The 14,780-nt window shown below is 40.9% G+C and overlaps 1 protein-coding gene across 14 annotated transcripts in view; it reads left to right on the forward strand.

Moving 5' to 3' along the window:
* The window catches only part of LIN52 (lin-52 DREAM MuvB core complex component), a 135,366-nt gene that overhangs the window by 41,886 nt on the left and 78,700 nt on the right, over positions 1 to 14,780 (forward strand). For 2 of the 14 annotated variants that reach the window (XM_064571337.1, XM_064571339.1), the window contains exon 6: positions 4,272 to 4,355. The exons of 10 other annotated variants lie outside the window; for them this stretch is intronic. In XM_064571337.1, coding sequence (XP_064427407.1) covers positions 4,272 to 4,355 — 84 coding nt within the window. Of the gene's footprint in view, positions 1 to 4,271; positions 4,356 to 14,157; positions 14,220 to 14,780 lie in introns of those variants that run through there. 2 more of the 14 variants (XM_064571341.1, XM_064571345.1) reach the window with 2 other exon arrangements.

Below are 14,780 nucleotides of genomic sequence, written 5' to 3' on the forward strand. Positions count from 1 at the left end.
AGGATCCTGGGATCGAGTCCCGCGTCGGGCTCCCTGCTCTGCGGGAGGCCTGCTTCTCCCTCTCCCACTCCCCCTGCTTGTGTTCCTGCTCTCGCTATGTCTCTCTCTGTCAAAAAAATAAATAAAATCTTAAAAAAAAAAACAAAAACAGACACATAGACCAATGGAACAAAATAGAGAGCCCAGATTTGGACCCCCAACTCCATGGTCAAATAATCTTCGACAAAGCAGGAAAAAATATGCAATGGAAAAAAGACAGTCTCTTCAATAAATGGTGCTGGGAAAATTGGACAGCTATATAGAGAAGAATGAAACTTGACCATTCTCTTACACCACACACAAAGATAAACTCAAAATGGATGAAAGACCTCAGTGTGAGACAGGAATCCATCAAAATCCTAGGAGAACATACACAGTAACCATTTTTTTTTTTTTTAAGATTTTATTTATTTGACAGAGAGAGACACAGCAAGAGAGGAAACACAAGCAGGGGGAGTGGGAGAGGGAGAAGCAGGCTTCCCACAGAGCAGGGAGCCCGATGTGGGGCTCGATCCCAGGACCCTGGGATCATGACCTGAGCCGAAGGCAGACGCTTAATGGCTGAGCCACCCAGGCGCCCCGGCAGTAACCTCTTCGACATCGGCCACAGCAACTTCTTTCAAGACACATCTCCAAAGGCTAGGGAAACAAAAGTGAAAATGAACTTTCGGGACTTCATCAAGATAAAAAGCTTCCGCACAGCAAAGGAAACAGTCAACAAAACAAAGAGGAAACCTATGGAATGGGAGAAGATTTTTGCAAATGACACTACAACAAAGGGCTTGATATCTGAGATCTATAAAGAACTTCTCAACTCCCAAAAAACAAATAATCAAGTGAAAAAATGGGCAGAAGACATGAAAAGACACTTGTCAAAAGAAGACATACAAATGGCTAACAGACATATGGAAAAATGTTCATCATTAGCCATCAGGGAAATTCAAATCAAAACCACACTGAGATACCACCTCCCGCCAGTTAGAATGGCAAAAATTAACAAGACAGGAAACAACAAGTGTTGGTGAGGATGTGGAGAAAGGGGAACCCTCTTGCATTGTTGGTGGGAATGCAAGTTGGTACAGCCACTTTGGAAAACAGTGTGGAGGATCCTAAAAAAATTAAAAATAGAGCTACCCTATGATCCAGCAATTGCACTACTGGCTATTTACCCCAAAGACACAGATGTAGTGAAAAGAAGGTCCATATGCACCCCAGTGTTCATAGCAGCAATGTCCACAATAGCAAACTTTGGAAAGAGCCGAGATGCCCTTCAACAGATGAATGGATAAAGAAGATGTGGTCCATATATACAGTGGAATATTACTCAGCCATCAGAAAGGATGAATACCCAACTTCTACATCAGCATGGATGGGACTGAGGAGATTATGCTAAGTGAAATAAGTCAAACAAAGAAAATCAATTATCATTATGGTTTCACTTATTTGTGGAATATAAGGAATAGCATGGAGGACATTAGAAGGAAGGGAAAAATGAAGGGGGGGAGGGGCGCCTGGGTGGCTCAGTCGTTAAGCGTCTGCCTTTGGCTCAGATGGTGACCCCAGGGTCCTGGGATTGAGCCCCACATTGGGCTCCCTGCTCGGCGGGAAGCCTGCTTCTCCCTCTCCCACTCCCCCTGCTTGTGCTCCTGCTCTTGCTGTCTCTCTCTGTCAAGTAAATAAATAAAATCTTTAAAAAAAAAAAAATGAAGGGGGGGAAATTGGAGGAGGAGACGAACCATGAGAGACTATGGACTCCGAGAAACAAACTGAGGGTTCTAGAGGGGAGGGGGTGGGGGGATGGGTTAGCCCGGTGATGGGTATTAAGGAGGGCATGTATTGCATGGAGCACTGGGTATTACATGCAAACAATGAATCATGGAACACTACATCAAAAATTAATGATGTACTGTATGGTGACTAACATAACATAATAAAAAAATAAAAATAAAATCTGAGGACAATTATAAAATTAAAAAAAAAAAAAGATACTGGACACCAAGCTTAAGGAGCTTTTCATTATAAGCAGAAACAGGGGCGCCTGCGTGGCTCAGTTGGTTAAGCGACTGCCTTCGGCTCAGGTCATGATCCTGGAGTCCCGGGATCGAGTCCCGCATCGGGCTCCCTGCTTGGCAGGGAGTCTGCTTTTCCCTCTGACCCTCCTCCCTCTCATGCTCTCTGTCTCTCATTCTCTCTCTCTCTCAAATAAATAAATAAAATCTTTAAAAAACAACAACAACAAAAAAAAAAACAACAAAGAAAAAAAAAAAAAGCAGAAACAGATCAGGGGCCCCTGGGTGGCTCAGTCTGTTAAGGATCCGACTTTTTGTTTCGGCTCCGGTCATGATCTCAGGTTCTTGAGATCAAGCTCCACCTTGGCTCTGAGTTCAGCAAGGAGTTGGCTAAAGTTTCTGTCTCCCTCACCTTGTGCTTCTCTCTGCGTGTTCTCTCTCTCTCTCAAATAAATAAATCTTTAAAAAAATAAGCAAAAACAGACCAGAGACCATGTCTTATGGCTTATGGGTGAATAGATTTGAAATCCATGAGTTAGATATAACCTAAGTTTATTATGGTAGAGATGTCTGGATTGAAACTCTCAGTATTTCCTTAGAACCATGTTTATTCCATAGGGAGTAAAATCTTAACATATAAAATGAAAATGACATGTGGATTCTCTGAAGTGTAAAATGGACCTGAAATCATCAAGGGGTCAATAGGAACAAAATCGAAACCATGTCAGTTACATCCTCCATATCTCAAAAAAACAAAAAACAAACCCTGCTAACTTTCATTTCTTAACAGGTCTCAGAATTTCAAAATCATATTTGAGCTAATTTGGTTGAAGCTTCATCCTACAGAGATGTACAGAGATTAGTATTGACTTGTGTATAACTTTGCTGACACTGTTGGTTTGCTTCAGTTATGTAGATGTTAGTTGGTAAAAATATGTGTTCTGCATTTCTGCTTTCCAGAGAGATCTTATAAATGTTTAGGTTGATGTTTCTTAAACCTGCTAGTTTCATCTAAGTTGGGGAAAATGAAAGAGTGTAGCATGTGATAGAATCTTCCTTTTTTTTCCCTTTACAGACGATTTTATAGGCTTATAGAATAGGGGGGCCAACAATTAACTCACATTATTCTAGCCTTTAATCATGGGGCTCTGTTAAGTCTCATTATTTAAGAAATAGACATTATTTCTTTGGTATTTTTCTAATTTATTTTATTGGCACAAGGGTTACACATTAATTAGCACTTATAGATTCTGGGGGTTTTGTTTCATTTTGCCTTTTTTGTTTTTTCCTCCCCTCCTGCAGCCTTTGTGACTGGAAGAATGTAAAAAATCAAAGTTGAATGGTTTCAGGCAGTGGTAGGTTTAGCCATACCACATTTCTGCTAATGCCGAGATGGTTACTTAAGAGTAGGGACCATTAGGGGCGTCTGGGTGGCTCAGTCGGTTGGGCGACTGCCTTCGGCTCAGGTCATGATCCTGGAGTCCCAGGATCGAGTCCCACATCGGGCTCCCTGCTCGGCGGGGAGTCTGCTTCTCCCTCTGACCCTCCCCCCCTCTCATGCTCTCTCTATCTCATGCTCTCTCTCTCAAATAAATAAATAAAATCTTAAAAAAAAAAAAAAAAAGAGTAGGGACCATTAGCTCAGTCCACTCCTGAAAAACAAGTATCACCAGAAGTAATTCTTATTCTAGTATCAAACATAACAGTCTTTAAAATCTCCTTCGGAACGTTGAAAAGAGATCAAATGAAACCTTCAGAATGGTTATTTATTGGGGAAGAAGAACCCTCCTCTGTGGGTTCTTCTAGTAGAGAGTGAAGGAAATCAAGGTAGCAGCAAGAAATCAGCATTTACACACGACCTGTGAATTGGCTAATTTTTAACCTGCAGTTAGTTAAGAAATGATTACAGCCTGAGGAGTCATGACCTCAACTTTTCATCAGCTCCATTGGATTGTGCCTCAGTTTGGAAATGAAGGAGGTATGCGGGAAATTTTAATTGTACCTATGTGATTTATCCCTAGTCAGCTCTTTAATTTCTTCTGGCTGTCTGAGGTTTCCGACATGCTGTAAATTTCCCCAACTTTTTCATTATCTGCAATTTCTTTATGACTCGTGAATCGGAGTGGAGAGAGAGTATGGATTTACAGCAGAGATAAACATGTCCATAAAGTCTGTATCTGTGTCAGTAATTGTACTGCTGTCAGTGACTGTCCTGTTTTACAGGCCTCTCTTGGGAAAGGAACAGGCTTCACTACCAGCCGCACTGAAGTGCTTGCTTTGATTTGCATTAACTTGCTGGGAGATGAGGTAGGAATGGTGGGATAGGAATTGATACTGGACCTTGGCCTCTCTTGTTTGTTTAAAGTCAGACGACATTGTGTTGGATAACTGTATGGGAAATAGAACATGGACAACGTTCGCTTCCTAAGTGAAATGCAACTTGATTGAGATAGTAGATATGAAGAAAAGAATCTCTTTTAACTTCTTGTTATGTATCGCCTTTAAGATGACTTCCCATTTTCTGTCACTGTTGATAATTAAGCTTTCATCTTTCGGGGCGCCTGGGTGGCTCAGTTGGTTGAGCGACTGCCTTCGGCTCGGGTCATGATCCTGGAGTCTCGGGATCGAGTCCCACGTCTGGCTCCCTGCTCAGCGGGGAGTCTGCCTCTCTCTCTGACCCTCCCCCCTCTCATGCTCTCTATCTCATTCTCTCTCTCTCAAATAAATAAATAAAGTCTTTAAAAAAAAAAAAACTAAGCTTTCATCTTTCTATTTTCCTTTACTTAGAATTAAAACACAGGATTTCTCAGGGCGCCTGGGTGGCTCAGTCGTTAAGCATCTGGCTTCGGCTCAGGTCATGGTTCCAGGGTCCTGGGATCGAGCCCCACATTGGGCTCCCTGCTCAGTGGGAAGCCTGCTTCTCCCTCTCCCACTCCCCCTGCTTGTGTTCCTTCTCTCGCTGTGTCTTTCTCTATCAAATAAATAAATAAAATCTTTAAAAAAACACACACACAGGATTTCTCTTTCAGAACACTCATTCCTCAAGTGGGGCCAGAGAGAGTTTTGATAATTCCATCAGCCATGTCTTAATTCTCAGCTATTAGTGGCTCTTTGCTGATTGCTTGAAGTGGGGTGCCCTCAACCATTTGCCATGAGAAAGGAAGTCTTAAATCATAGAGAAATTCTTAATATTCCATCTTTAAAGGCCCTTCAGGATTTCTCTGGTATTTTTTTTTTTTAAAGATTTTATTTATTTATTCGACAGAGAGATAGCAAGAGCAGGAACACAAGCAGAGGCAGAGGGAGAGAGAGAAGCAGGCTCCCCGCTGAGCAGGAAGCCCGATGCGGGGCTCGATCCCAGGACGCTGGGATCATGACCTGAGCCGAAGGCAGCCGCTTAACCGACTGAGCCACCCAGGCGCCCCTCTCTGGTATTTTCTTAGAGCAATTGTGAAAGAAACCAAAGAGAAGGCCTTTAAAAATAGATGGAGAAGCAAACACACATATTTTTCTTCTAGTACATATGGTATTGGAGCACATCCCTCAAGAATCAGAACTGTCCTTGCATACCATGAACCTTATGCAGGGCAGTTTAAAAGAATAGTAGGTGGGGCGCCTGGGTGGCTCAGATGGTTAAGTGTCTGCCTTCGGCTCAGGTCATGATCTCAGGGTCCTGGGATCGAGTCCCGCATCGGGTTCCCTGCTCAGTGCAGAGCCTGCTTCTCCCTCTCCCTCTGCCACTCCCTCTGCTTGTGCTCTTCTATCTCTCTGTCAAATAAATAAATAAAATCTTTAAAAAATAAAAAAATAAAAAAAAATAAAAGAATAGTAGGTGGCAGTACAGTTTAACAAAGCGAGGCTAAGATGCAGCATGAATCTCAACCCTCAGTCAGCCCACACACCTAAGTAATATGGAGAGTTATCTAGTTGATTTTTCCGTACCTTTAACTTCTCTTCCTTCTTCTGCTTGCATTCTTTTTGCCATCTTTCTACCAGTAGATGGGAGAGGGAAGATTAAAGGAGATGATATGATACAAAATTGTTGGCTTCTTTCCAGAAGCTGCGGTGAAAAGTATGGCTAGGGGAAAATGTGGCTAAAATGAAATGTGAAATTATCTGTGGTTTTATGAACTTAAAAAGTTTTCTTTAATGAATGTCATATTGGAAGTGCTCAGCATCCATTTGATATAGACCTTCGTTTTTTTCTTTTGTCTTTTATCCATTTTATACAGTCTGGTTTGCACAAGTCTGGACTAGGTTAAGACGTTTCATCTATATGCCTCCTCAGTCAAAAGAATGAGATGTCTTGGTCTGAGTATAGAAATAAGCCTTCTGATTGCTCAGGTTGAAAGGCTTGTTATTACTATGATTATCCCCTCCCAGAAAATAGTTTTGGAGGTGCGGAGAGTATAGCATTCTAGCTTTGCAAGGGAAGCACTTTTCTTCTGGTTGGAGGGAAAATAGTTTATGGTTGTCCGCTTCTGTTTCTGCTGCCGTAAGCTGTCAAATTCAGCAAAAACAAGGGTATAATTAGCTAACAGTCTCAGTGTTGGAGGATAATAGCATTAAGAAAAGAGCAACACAATAAAACATTATTTGAATGTAAATTTGTGTACCTGCTATTTGCTGGAATGGCTCCACAGCAGGAATTGATAACTTTGTATTAAAGGGTTAATAAACGTAGGCACTGGAGAATGATTCCAGAACATGTCTCCAGATTAAAAAACAACAGGCAGTTCTTCCTCACTCTCCTCAATCAGGCTGAGAATGGAATCCGAGAGTAGCCAGGCTTGAAACTAAAGGGAGGGCTGAAGTATTGATCTGTTAACTGCTTGTAGAAAGGATCATTCTTGGGTGAAAATCCTCAAGTGGTGTTTTACTTTTTAAGATCCCAGACTTCCTTGGCTCAGTATAGATTGAAAATAGTTTCAGATTTTCAAGTAAAGAATATTAATGCCACAAATAGGTAAAGAGAGAAGCTTCTCTTCACTAACTGAAGTAATGCCATTAAATCTTTTTTTCCTCCTATAATTCTTTTTATGAAAACACATTTTAAATACCCAGTGAGCCTCCCACCACCACACATATGTATATGTATATATGTATTTATATACATGTGCAAATAGTGTGTATGTATTTTTAAATATTTATTTATTTCTCCTTGAACTATTTGGAAGTTTCATGCATCAGGCACTTTACCCCTAAATACTTAAGAACACATCTCCTAAGAATTAGGACAGTTTCCTGTATAATAATACTATAACTATTTTTTTTTAAAGATTTTATTTATTTATTTGACAGAGAGATAGAGAGCACAAATAGGCAGAGCGGCAGGCAGCGGCAGAGGGAGAAACAGACTCCCTGCTCAGTGGGCAGCCTGACGCGGGACTCGATCCCGGGACCCTGGGATCACCTGAGCCAAAGGCAGACGCTTAACCAACTGAGCCACCTGGGCGCCCAATACTATAACTATTTTTTTAAAAGATTATTTATTTATTGATTTGGGGGAGAGAGAGCACAGGAGCAAGGGATGGGGGGAGAGAGGCAGAGGGAAGAGGGAGAAGCAGACTCCCTGCTGAGTGGGGAGCCTGACATGGGGCTCAATCCCAGGACCCCAAGATCATGACCAGAGCTGAAGGCAGACACTTAACCAACTGAGCCACCCAGGTGCCCCAATAATACTATAACTATTTTGTCCAAGAAACATTAACAATAATTGCAATATATCTAGTATCCTTTCACATTCAAAATTCCTCAATTGTCCCTAAAAATCTTGTGTAGCTTTTTTTTAAAAGATTTTATGTATGTATGTATGTATTTATTTATTTGAGAGAGAGAGAGAATGAGTGAGCAGGGGAGGAGCAAAAGGAGAGGGGCAAGCAGACTCTAAATTCAGTGCGGAGCCTGATGTGGGGTTTGATCCCATGACCCCTGAGATCATGACCTGAGCTGAAATCAAGAGTAGGTCACTTACCTGATTGAGGCAACCTGCTTCTTTTTTTTTTTAAACCAGATCCGGTCAAGATTCAAGCATTGCAAATGTCCATACATTTTTTTTTTATGATTTTTTATTTATGAGGTCAGAGGGAGAGGAAGAAGCAGACTCCCTGCTGAGAGGGGAGCCCAATGCGGGGATCGACCCCAGGATCATGACCTGAGCCAAAGGCAGATGCTTAACCATGTCAGTACATTCTTGATAGGAGAACATTTAGTACTAAATTCTGCACACCAGCTCTTTTAATAAATATTTACCAGTTTTTTCCTATGGTGAACATATATTTACTCAAATGACTATCATTTTCCATTAGAATATTGAGTTTCAAATTCTCCCTCTACAACAAGCCTGCTTTATCAGGCTTCTTTAATCTGTTTCTGGTATTCTCCCCTTCTAACCAAATTAGCTGTAGAATTGATCTCTCTCCAATAACTGCTCTACTCTGCAGTCAGTGTAATATTTTTGAAACACATTTGACATGTGTCTTCATTCCTTTCTTAAAATCCATCAATGGCTTCTCATTGCTCTTAGGAAAAAATAAGAAATCTTTAACTTGGCCTTATTGCCTGCACGATCTGGCCTTTCTCACACCATGTTCATCTCACACCATGCTTCCCTCTCTGACCATGGGTTCTACAAATTCCTCAAGAGGAAAAAATGAGGTAAAGAATCTGGGGAACACCTTTTGAAAGAGATGAAACTTGAAGTAGGACTTGATGGTTAATATTTGCATATGGGAGGAAAGAAGACACTTCAGACTAGAAGCAGTTTTTGAGTATGGATTGGTTAGAGTATGAAAGCACGGTTTTAAAAAAGAGGAGGGGGGTGCCTGAAGGCTCAGTCGTTAAGCGTCTGCCTTCAGCTCAGGTTATTATCCCAGGGTCCTGGGATCGAGCCCCGCCTCGGGCTCTCTGCTTAGCGGGAAGCCTGCTTCTCCCTCTACCACTCCCCCTGCTTGTGTTCCCTCTCTCGCTGTGTCTCTGCCAAATAAATAAATAAATAAAATCTTAAAAAATAAATAAATAAAAATAAAAATGAGGAGGAGCTAAATTATGGAAGGCCTGAAGGACCAGGCTGAGGAATCATTTTCAGAAGCCTGATAGCTACCTCCAGGGAGAATTGAAGGGTGTGGTGATGGGTCCGAGAGACTAGCTAGGAGCTCTTGCAGTCCAAGAATGCAGTGCTGCTTGTGCTAGATAGGACAGTGTGAATGCAAAAGAGAGGACAGTTGAGAGATCTTTGGAGGGAAAAATAGATACAAAATTGTAACAGACTGGAAGGACACAAGAATCAAAATGATTTTAAGAGGTTAAGCCCCTGTGACCAGGAGAATACAATTTAGGGTGGAAGTGGGGTACAAAGTATTAAGGCATCTTTGAAATCTATCAGTATTATAGGCTAAAAGATTGTGGATATCAAGTCTGTTAGTTAGGATGAGGTTCAACTATATGTAACAAGAATCCAAAATAATTGTGGCTTACACAGAGTAGAACTCTTTTTTTTCCACACAGAGGAAGGCTGGAGGTAGATAGGTAGTACACATCACAGTGTCATCAAGGACTAAGACTTCTTTCTTTCCACTCCACTTTTTTTTTTTTTAAGATTTTATGTATTTATTTGAGAGAGAGAGAATGAGATAGAGAGCATGAGAGGGGGGAGGGTCAGAGGGAGAAGCAGACCCCCTGCTGAGCAGGGAGCCCGATGTGGGACTCGATCCCGGGACTCCAGGATCACGACCCGAGCTGAAGGCAGTCGCTTAACCAACTGAGCCACCCAGGTGCCCCTTTCCACTCCACTTTCTTAGTGGCTTCCATCCTAAAGGGTACCTCATAGTGCAAGATGACTACTAGTGCTCTAGTCGTCAGGCCAGAGGTATAGGCCAAGAGAAGGTGGAAAGGAAGAAGGGCGAAGGGGGTTGGGGCTCCCCACACAGCTGACTTATTTTCCTTTAAGCAGCTTCCTAGAAGTGCCATAGAACTTCGTCATCTGGACCAACCCAGCTGCAAAAGAATGTCATCTTTTATTCTGGGCTGTAATTTTGCTGGCTAAAAATTAGGGGTTTTGTTAATAATAAGAAGGGGGATAATAGGTATTGGGATAAGCAATCAATATTCTCTTCCACAGGTAACAGGAGACCTGTGCAAAGAGCAATGATAGGTCAGTAGAAGTAGAAGAATGTGGGGTGCCTGGGTGGCTCAGATGGTTAAGCGTCTGCCTTCAGCTTAGGTCATAATCTCCAGGTCCTGGGATCGAGATGGTGCTGGGATTTCCAGGTGCTGGGATCCTATGTCGGGCTCCCAGCTCAGCCGGGAGTCTGCTTCTGCCTTTCCCCCTGTTTGTGCTCTCTTTCTCTCTCTCTCAAATGAATAAATAAAATCTTTAAAAAAAAAAAAGATTTGAGAAATGTAAGGTGATAGTTATGTTGAGAAAGCTCAGAATTACTGATTTTAGAGGTGCATGAATGGTTGTTAATCTGTGAATTAGACTTCATTCTTATATTTTATTATGTTGTGTGAATTATAAACAAAAGTTAGGGATTGATTTTCTTTACCATATGATATGTTGGGTATTCCAAAAGTCAGTAAGTGCATAACCAGTGAGTCCTTTTAAGAGATCTTGCAGACCTTTTTTTAAGGGGTGGGAGCTATTTTTCCAAGGAAGTAAAATCTCAGCTTTTAAAAAAAATCTTTAGAGGGCAAACCACTCAAAAATGGTCAGCTTTTTGGGGCGCCTGGGTGGCTCAGTTGGTTAAGCGACTGCCTTCGGCTCAGGTCATAATCCCAGAGTCCTGGGATCGAGTCCCACATTGGGCTCCTGGCTCAGCGGGGAGCCTGCTTCTCCCTCTGACCCTCTCCCCTCTCATGCTCTTTCTCTCTCTCTCTCTCAAATAAATAAGTAAAATCTTTAAAAAAATTTTTTTAAATGGTCAGCTTTTAATAATTGACCCTTTTTTATGGTCAGCTTATTAATATGTATATCTACTTGCAGGTTCTGAGTAGATATTTCTAGTTATGAAGTAAAAACACTTGGTTCTCTGATTTCTGTATATTTATCAAAGCAGATCCTAAGAGATTTTTTTAAAAAAGATTTTAGTAAAATTTTCTTTTATGCAGCTAGCCTGGACTAATGACAGTGAATCCAAGGGCTGATTTTTATTTTCACTGTATCTCATATAGCCTTCATTATAATAGGATATCAGTGTTATTGAATCAATGGCTGAATTATTTCTGAAGCCCAATATGATGTAGGCTCTGGACATATTTGGAAGTTAAAGGCAGTCTTCATTGTTTAACATAATCAAATTTGCTTTATAGCCAGTAAAAAACTTTAATCTTTTATTAATATATAATATATAACTAATTATATATTATTAATATAATAAGCTAATTTTATAATGATTTTATTGCTAGTTTTAACAAAAACTAGCCCCTAAGAATACTTTTCAGCAAAATACATGAAAATAGATTCATTTAGAAGCATTTTTTTTTTTAAGATTTTTATTTATTTATTTGAGAGAGAGAGAGAGAGAGCATGAGAAGGGGGGAGGGTCAGAGGGAGAAGCAGACTCCCAGCCGAGCAGGGAGCCCAATGTGGGACTCGATCCTAGGACTCCAGAATCATGACCTGAGCCGAAGGCAGTCGCTTAACCAACTGAGCCACCCAGGTGTCCCTAGAAGCATTTTTTTAAAACAATCCAAAATGTCATATACATCTTTTAGGTTTATGCTGCTTAAAATGATAAAACAAAAACAAAAAAACCCCGCAGCATTTTACTTAATATTTAAAGATGACTTCTTACTTTCCTTATAGCACTTTGTCTACTGCAGAATGGGTGTGATTTTGCCCTACTTCTGGTGACTGGATTCTCATCCTTTCAATAGGATCAATATTAAGCCAGCCTTCTTTACCTCCTCGATCCATATTAAACCTGTCTTGGAAAGAGTCTGTTTATTGGATAATATAGCTACACCGGGGCTCTATGACAATATCTTTGCTGCCTCATTAACTCAGGAGCATTAGAACAAGATAAAAATGCCGTAAAGCCTCTTATCTGATGTCTGGTGTAACCTGCTGAAAGCAGGAGTGCCATTAGTTTATGTTAGAAATCAAATGGCTCTCTCCAGTGCAGGAAGTACTGATTAAACCTGAAGTGTCCCTGGAGGACTCTACAGCTGTCACAGGGGTGGTGGCTGTCCTTCACCAAAAGAGAAATCTGGGCCAGAGGTCCCAGTGGGGTGGTGTTTTAAGAACTAGCACGTGGCTGCCCCAGCTGTTCTGCTTTGCCTAATGAATTGTTTTACAAGAAGAGGCTGGGTATTGTCATCACAAGCTGCCTTCCTTAGAGACTGGAGCAGGCCAAATAATAAGTAATGTTAGTGATGGTAATTGAAATGTGATGGCTCCCCTGGGATCTTCACAGCCCTGGAGCTGGTTGGCACTTGTGGATTGTCTTTCCTACCAAGGCCCTATTTGAAGTTGCCTTCTTTTTTTTTCCTGTTACCTAATAATGTGTGAATTTTTTTCTCTTCTCCCCACCATAGAAATTCATTGACAGAAGCAGTCTTAGGAATATTGTAGTGGCTTTAAGTATAAAAAGAACAGCTTTGACTTTTTTTCTTTTTTGGTGCAAAATGGTGGTTTTATTAAAACACGGGGACAGGACCTGGGATTGTGAGGGGCAGTTGATTGTATACTTTGGGGTTGGAGGAAGTAAAGACAAAAGGAAGTTCCAAAAGGATTTCTACATATAGCTTTGATTTTTTCATTTAAATTATCAACACTGCAGCAGTAAAGAAGGGCTACCACATATCCTTAGTCTCTTGAAGACCACTGCAGAGATCTCTCTAGGCTTTAAAGGAACGTTTTATTTTATTTTTTATTTTTTAAAGATTTTATTTATTTATTTGACAGAGACACAGAGAGAGTGGGAACATAAGCAGGGGGAGTGGGAGAGGGAGAAGCAGGCTTCCTGCCAAGCAGGGAGCCCGATGCGGGGCTCGATCCCAGGACCCTGGGATAATGACCTGAGCTGAAGGCAGACACCTAACGACTGAGCCACCCAGGCGCCCCATAAAGGAACGTTTTATTTTTTTATGTTTATATTTCTTTAAAAATTTGATTATTATTTTAGAGAGAGAGTGCAGGTGGCCAGGGGGAGGAGAGGGAGAGAGAGAATCTCAAGTAGATTACCCACGGAGTGCAGGGCTCGATCTCACGACCCTGAGATCGTGATCTGAGCTGAAACCAGGAGTCAGATGCTGAATCAACTGAGCCACCCAGGTGCCCCTAAAGGAACATTTTAAACTTATACAAGTAATCCACACTCTTGATTTAAAATTCCTTAAAATAGCATAGTAGGATATAAAGTGAAAAGTAAAAACCTTGCTTGCTGTACCTGAGGCAGCCACCAGACATTTTCTATGCATAATCAAGTTTGTATGTTACCACATACAGATGAGATCATAATATATGTACTGTTTTGTGACTTGCTTTTTTTTTTTTTTTACCCCACAGTGTATCTTGGATATCTTTCCACAGCGATATAGATAGACCTACCTCATTGTTTCCCAATTGCTGCATAGAATTTTATTGTATTGATGTGCCAATTCTAGACTCTTACTGGATAGTTTGACCTGGACCTGTGAGTGAATACTTATTGTACCAACTGATTGCACTCACTCATTTGTATTCTGTGGTTCACTCTTTTACCTCAGTGATTTTCCTTTCTTCAGGAATGTTCCAAGACTTTTAAAATAGGAAATAGTGGAAGTAAAACTTTTGGGGAGGGATAGTGTGAGTCTTGTCATGGACCACCAGCTGGACATCTGTGTAGTGATATGCGCCCTACTGCATGTTTTAAATTCTTTGCTTAGTCTAGATAGGTTGAGGAAAACAACCCTTAATGGATGTTGTCTAGGGCATCAGCTAGAGGCTTCTTCTCAAGTTGAATGAGTGTTCTCTCACCTAATTTTCTACTTCAGAAGTTCCAAGTATCAAGTTATGAATGCATTAATGGACTTGGGAAATGATTTGTCAGCATGTGAAAATGAGGACGTAGGTTTCTTGTGTTAACAGCTTGGCTAACAAAGCAAGTTTGTACCTTGTGAACTTTAGGGGCCTTGCTGGGAGTGGCAGTGTGATGGATGAAGCAAAGCAATTTTCCAGGAGCATTTCAGGTCAGTGATGGGAGAAATCACTTGTCTTCTCAGGCAAACAGAAACCTAATTTTAGTTGCATCTGTCTTCAATAGGATCTATGCAGATTGAGTGATAGAAATTACCACTTCCATAAAAAACGGAACATTGTATGTCTTTTAACTCAAAGCCCTTTAGACTCATTCTCTCAACACTTCAAAGGTCTAATTTGCCCAATCATTATTGAAGAGATGTCATACTGATAAGTTGCCAACTAGTTTTGTTTCCAGTTTCTTCTATGTTGTTTTCTTCTCCTTGATGCATTTGAATTGACGCACAATGCTTAACTTAATAATTGGAGGCTGTTATTAATAACAATTCCTGTTTATACCTGACTTGCCTCTTGTCTGAGCATTCAGTAGATTCTTGGGACACATGGGTGGATCAGATTTCAATGGCTCTTGTGGGCTATTGGAGATTCTCTAGACCTGTGCTATTCAAAATGTTAGCCACTAGCTACATGTACCTGTTTAAAGTTAAATTAATTAAAATAAAATTAATTTAATTCCAGTCGCACTTGTAAATGCTTAGTAGCCACGTGTG

This window comes from Mirounga angustirostris, unplaced genomic scaffold (assembly GCF_029215605.1).
Source record: "Mirounga angustirostris isolate CCGP_5_RB_7025 unplaced genomic scaffold, mMirAng1.0.hap1 SCAF_9, whole genome shotgun sequence".
NCBI classification, from domain to species: Eukaryota; Metazoa; Chordata; class Mammalia; order Carnivora; family Phocidae; genus Mirounga; species Mirounga angustirostris.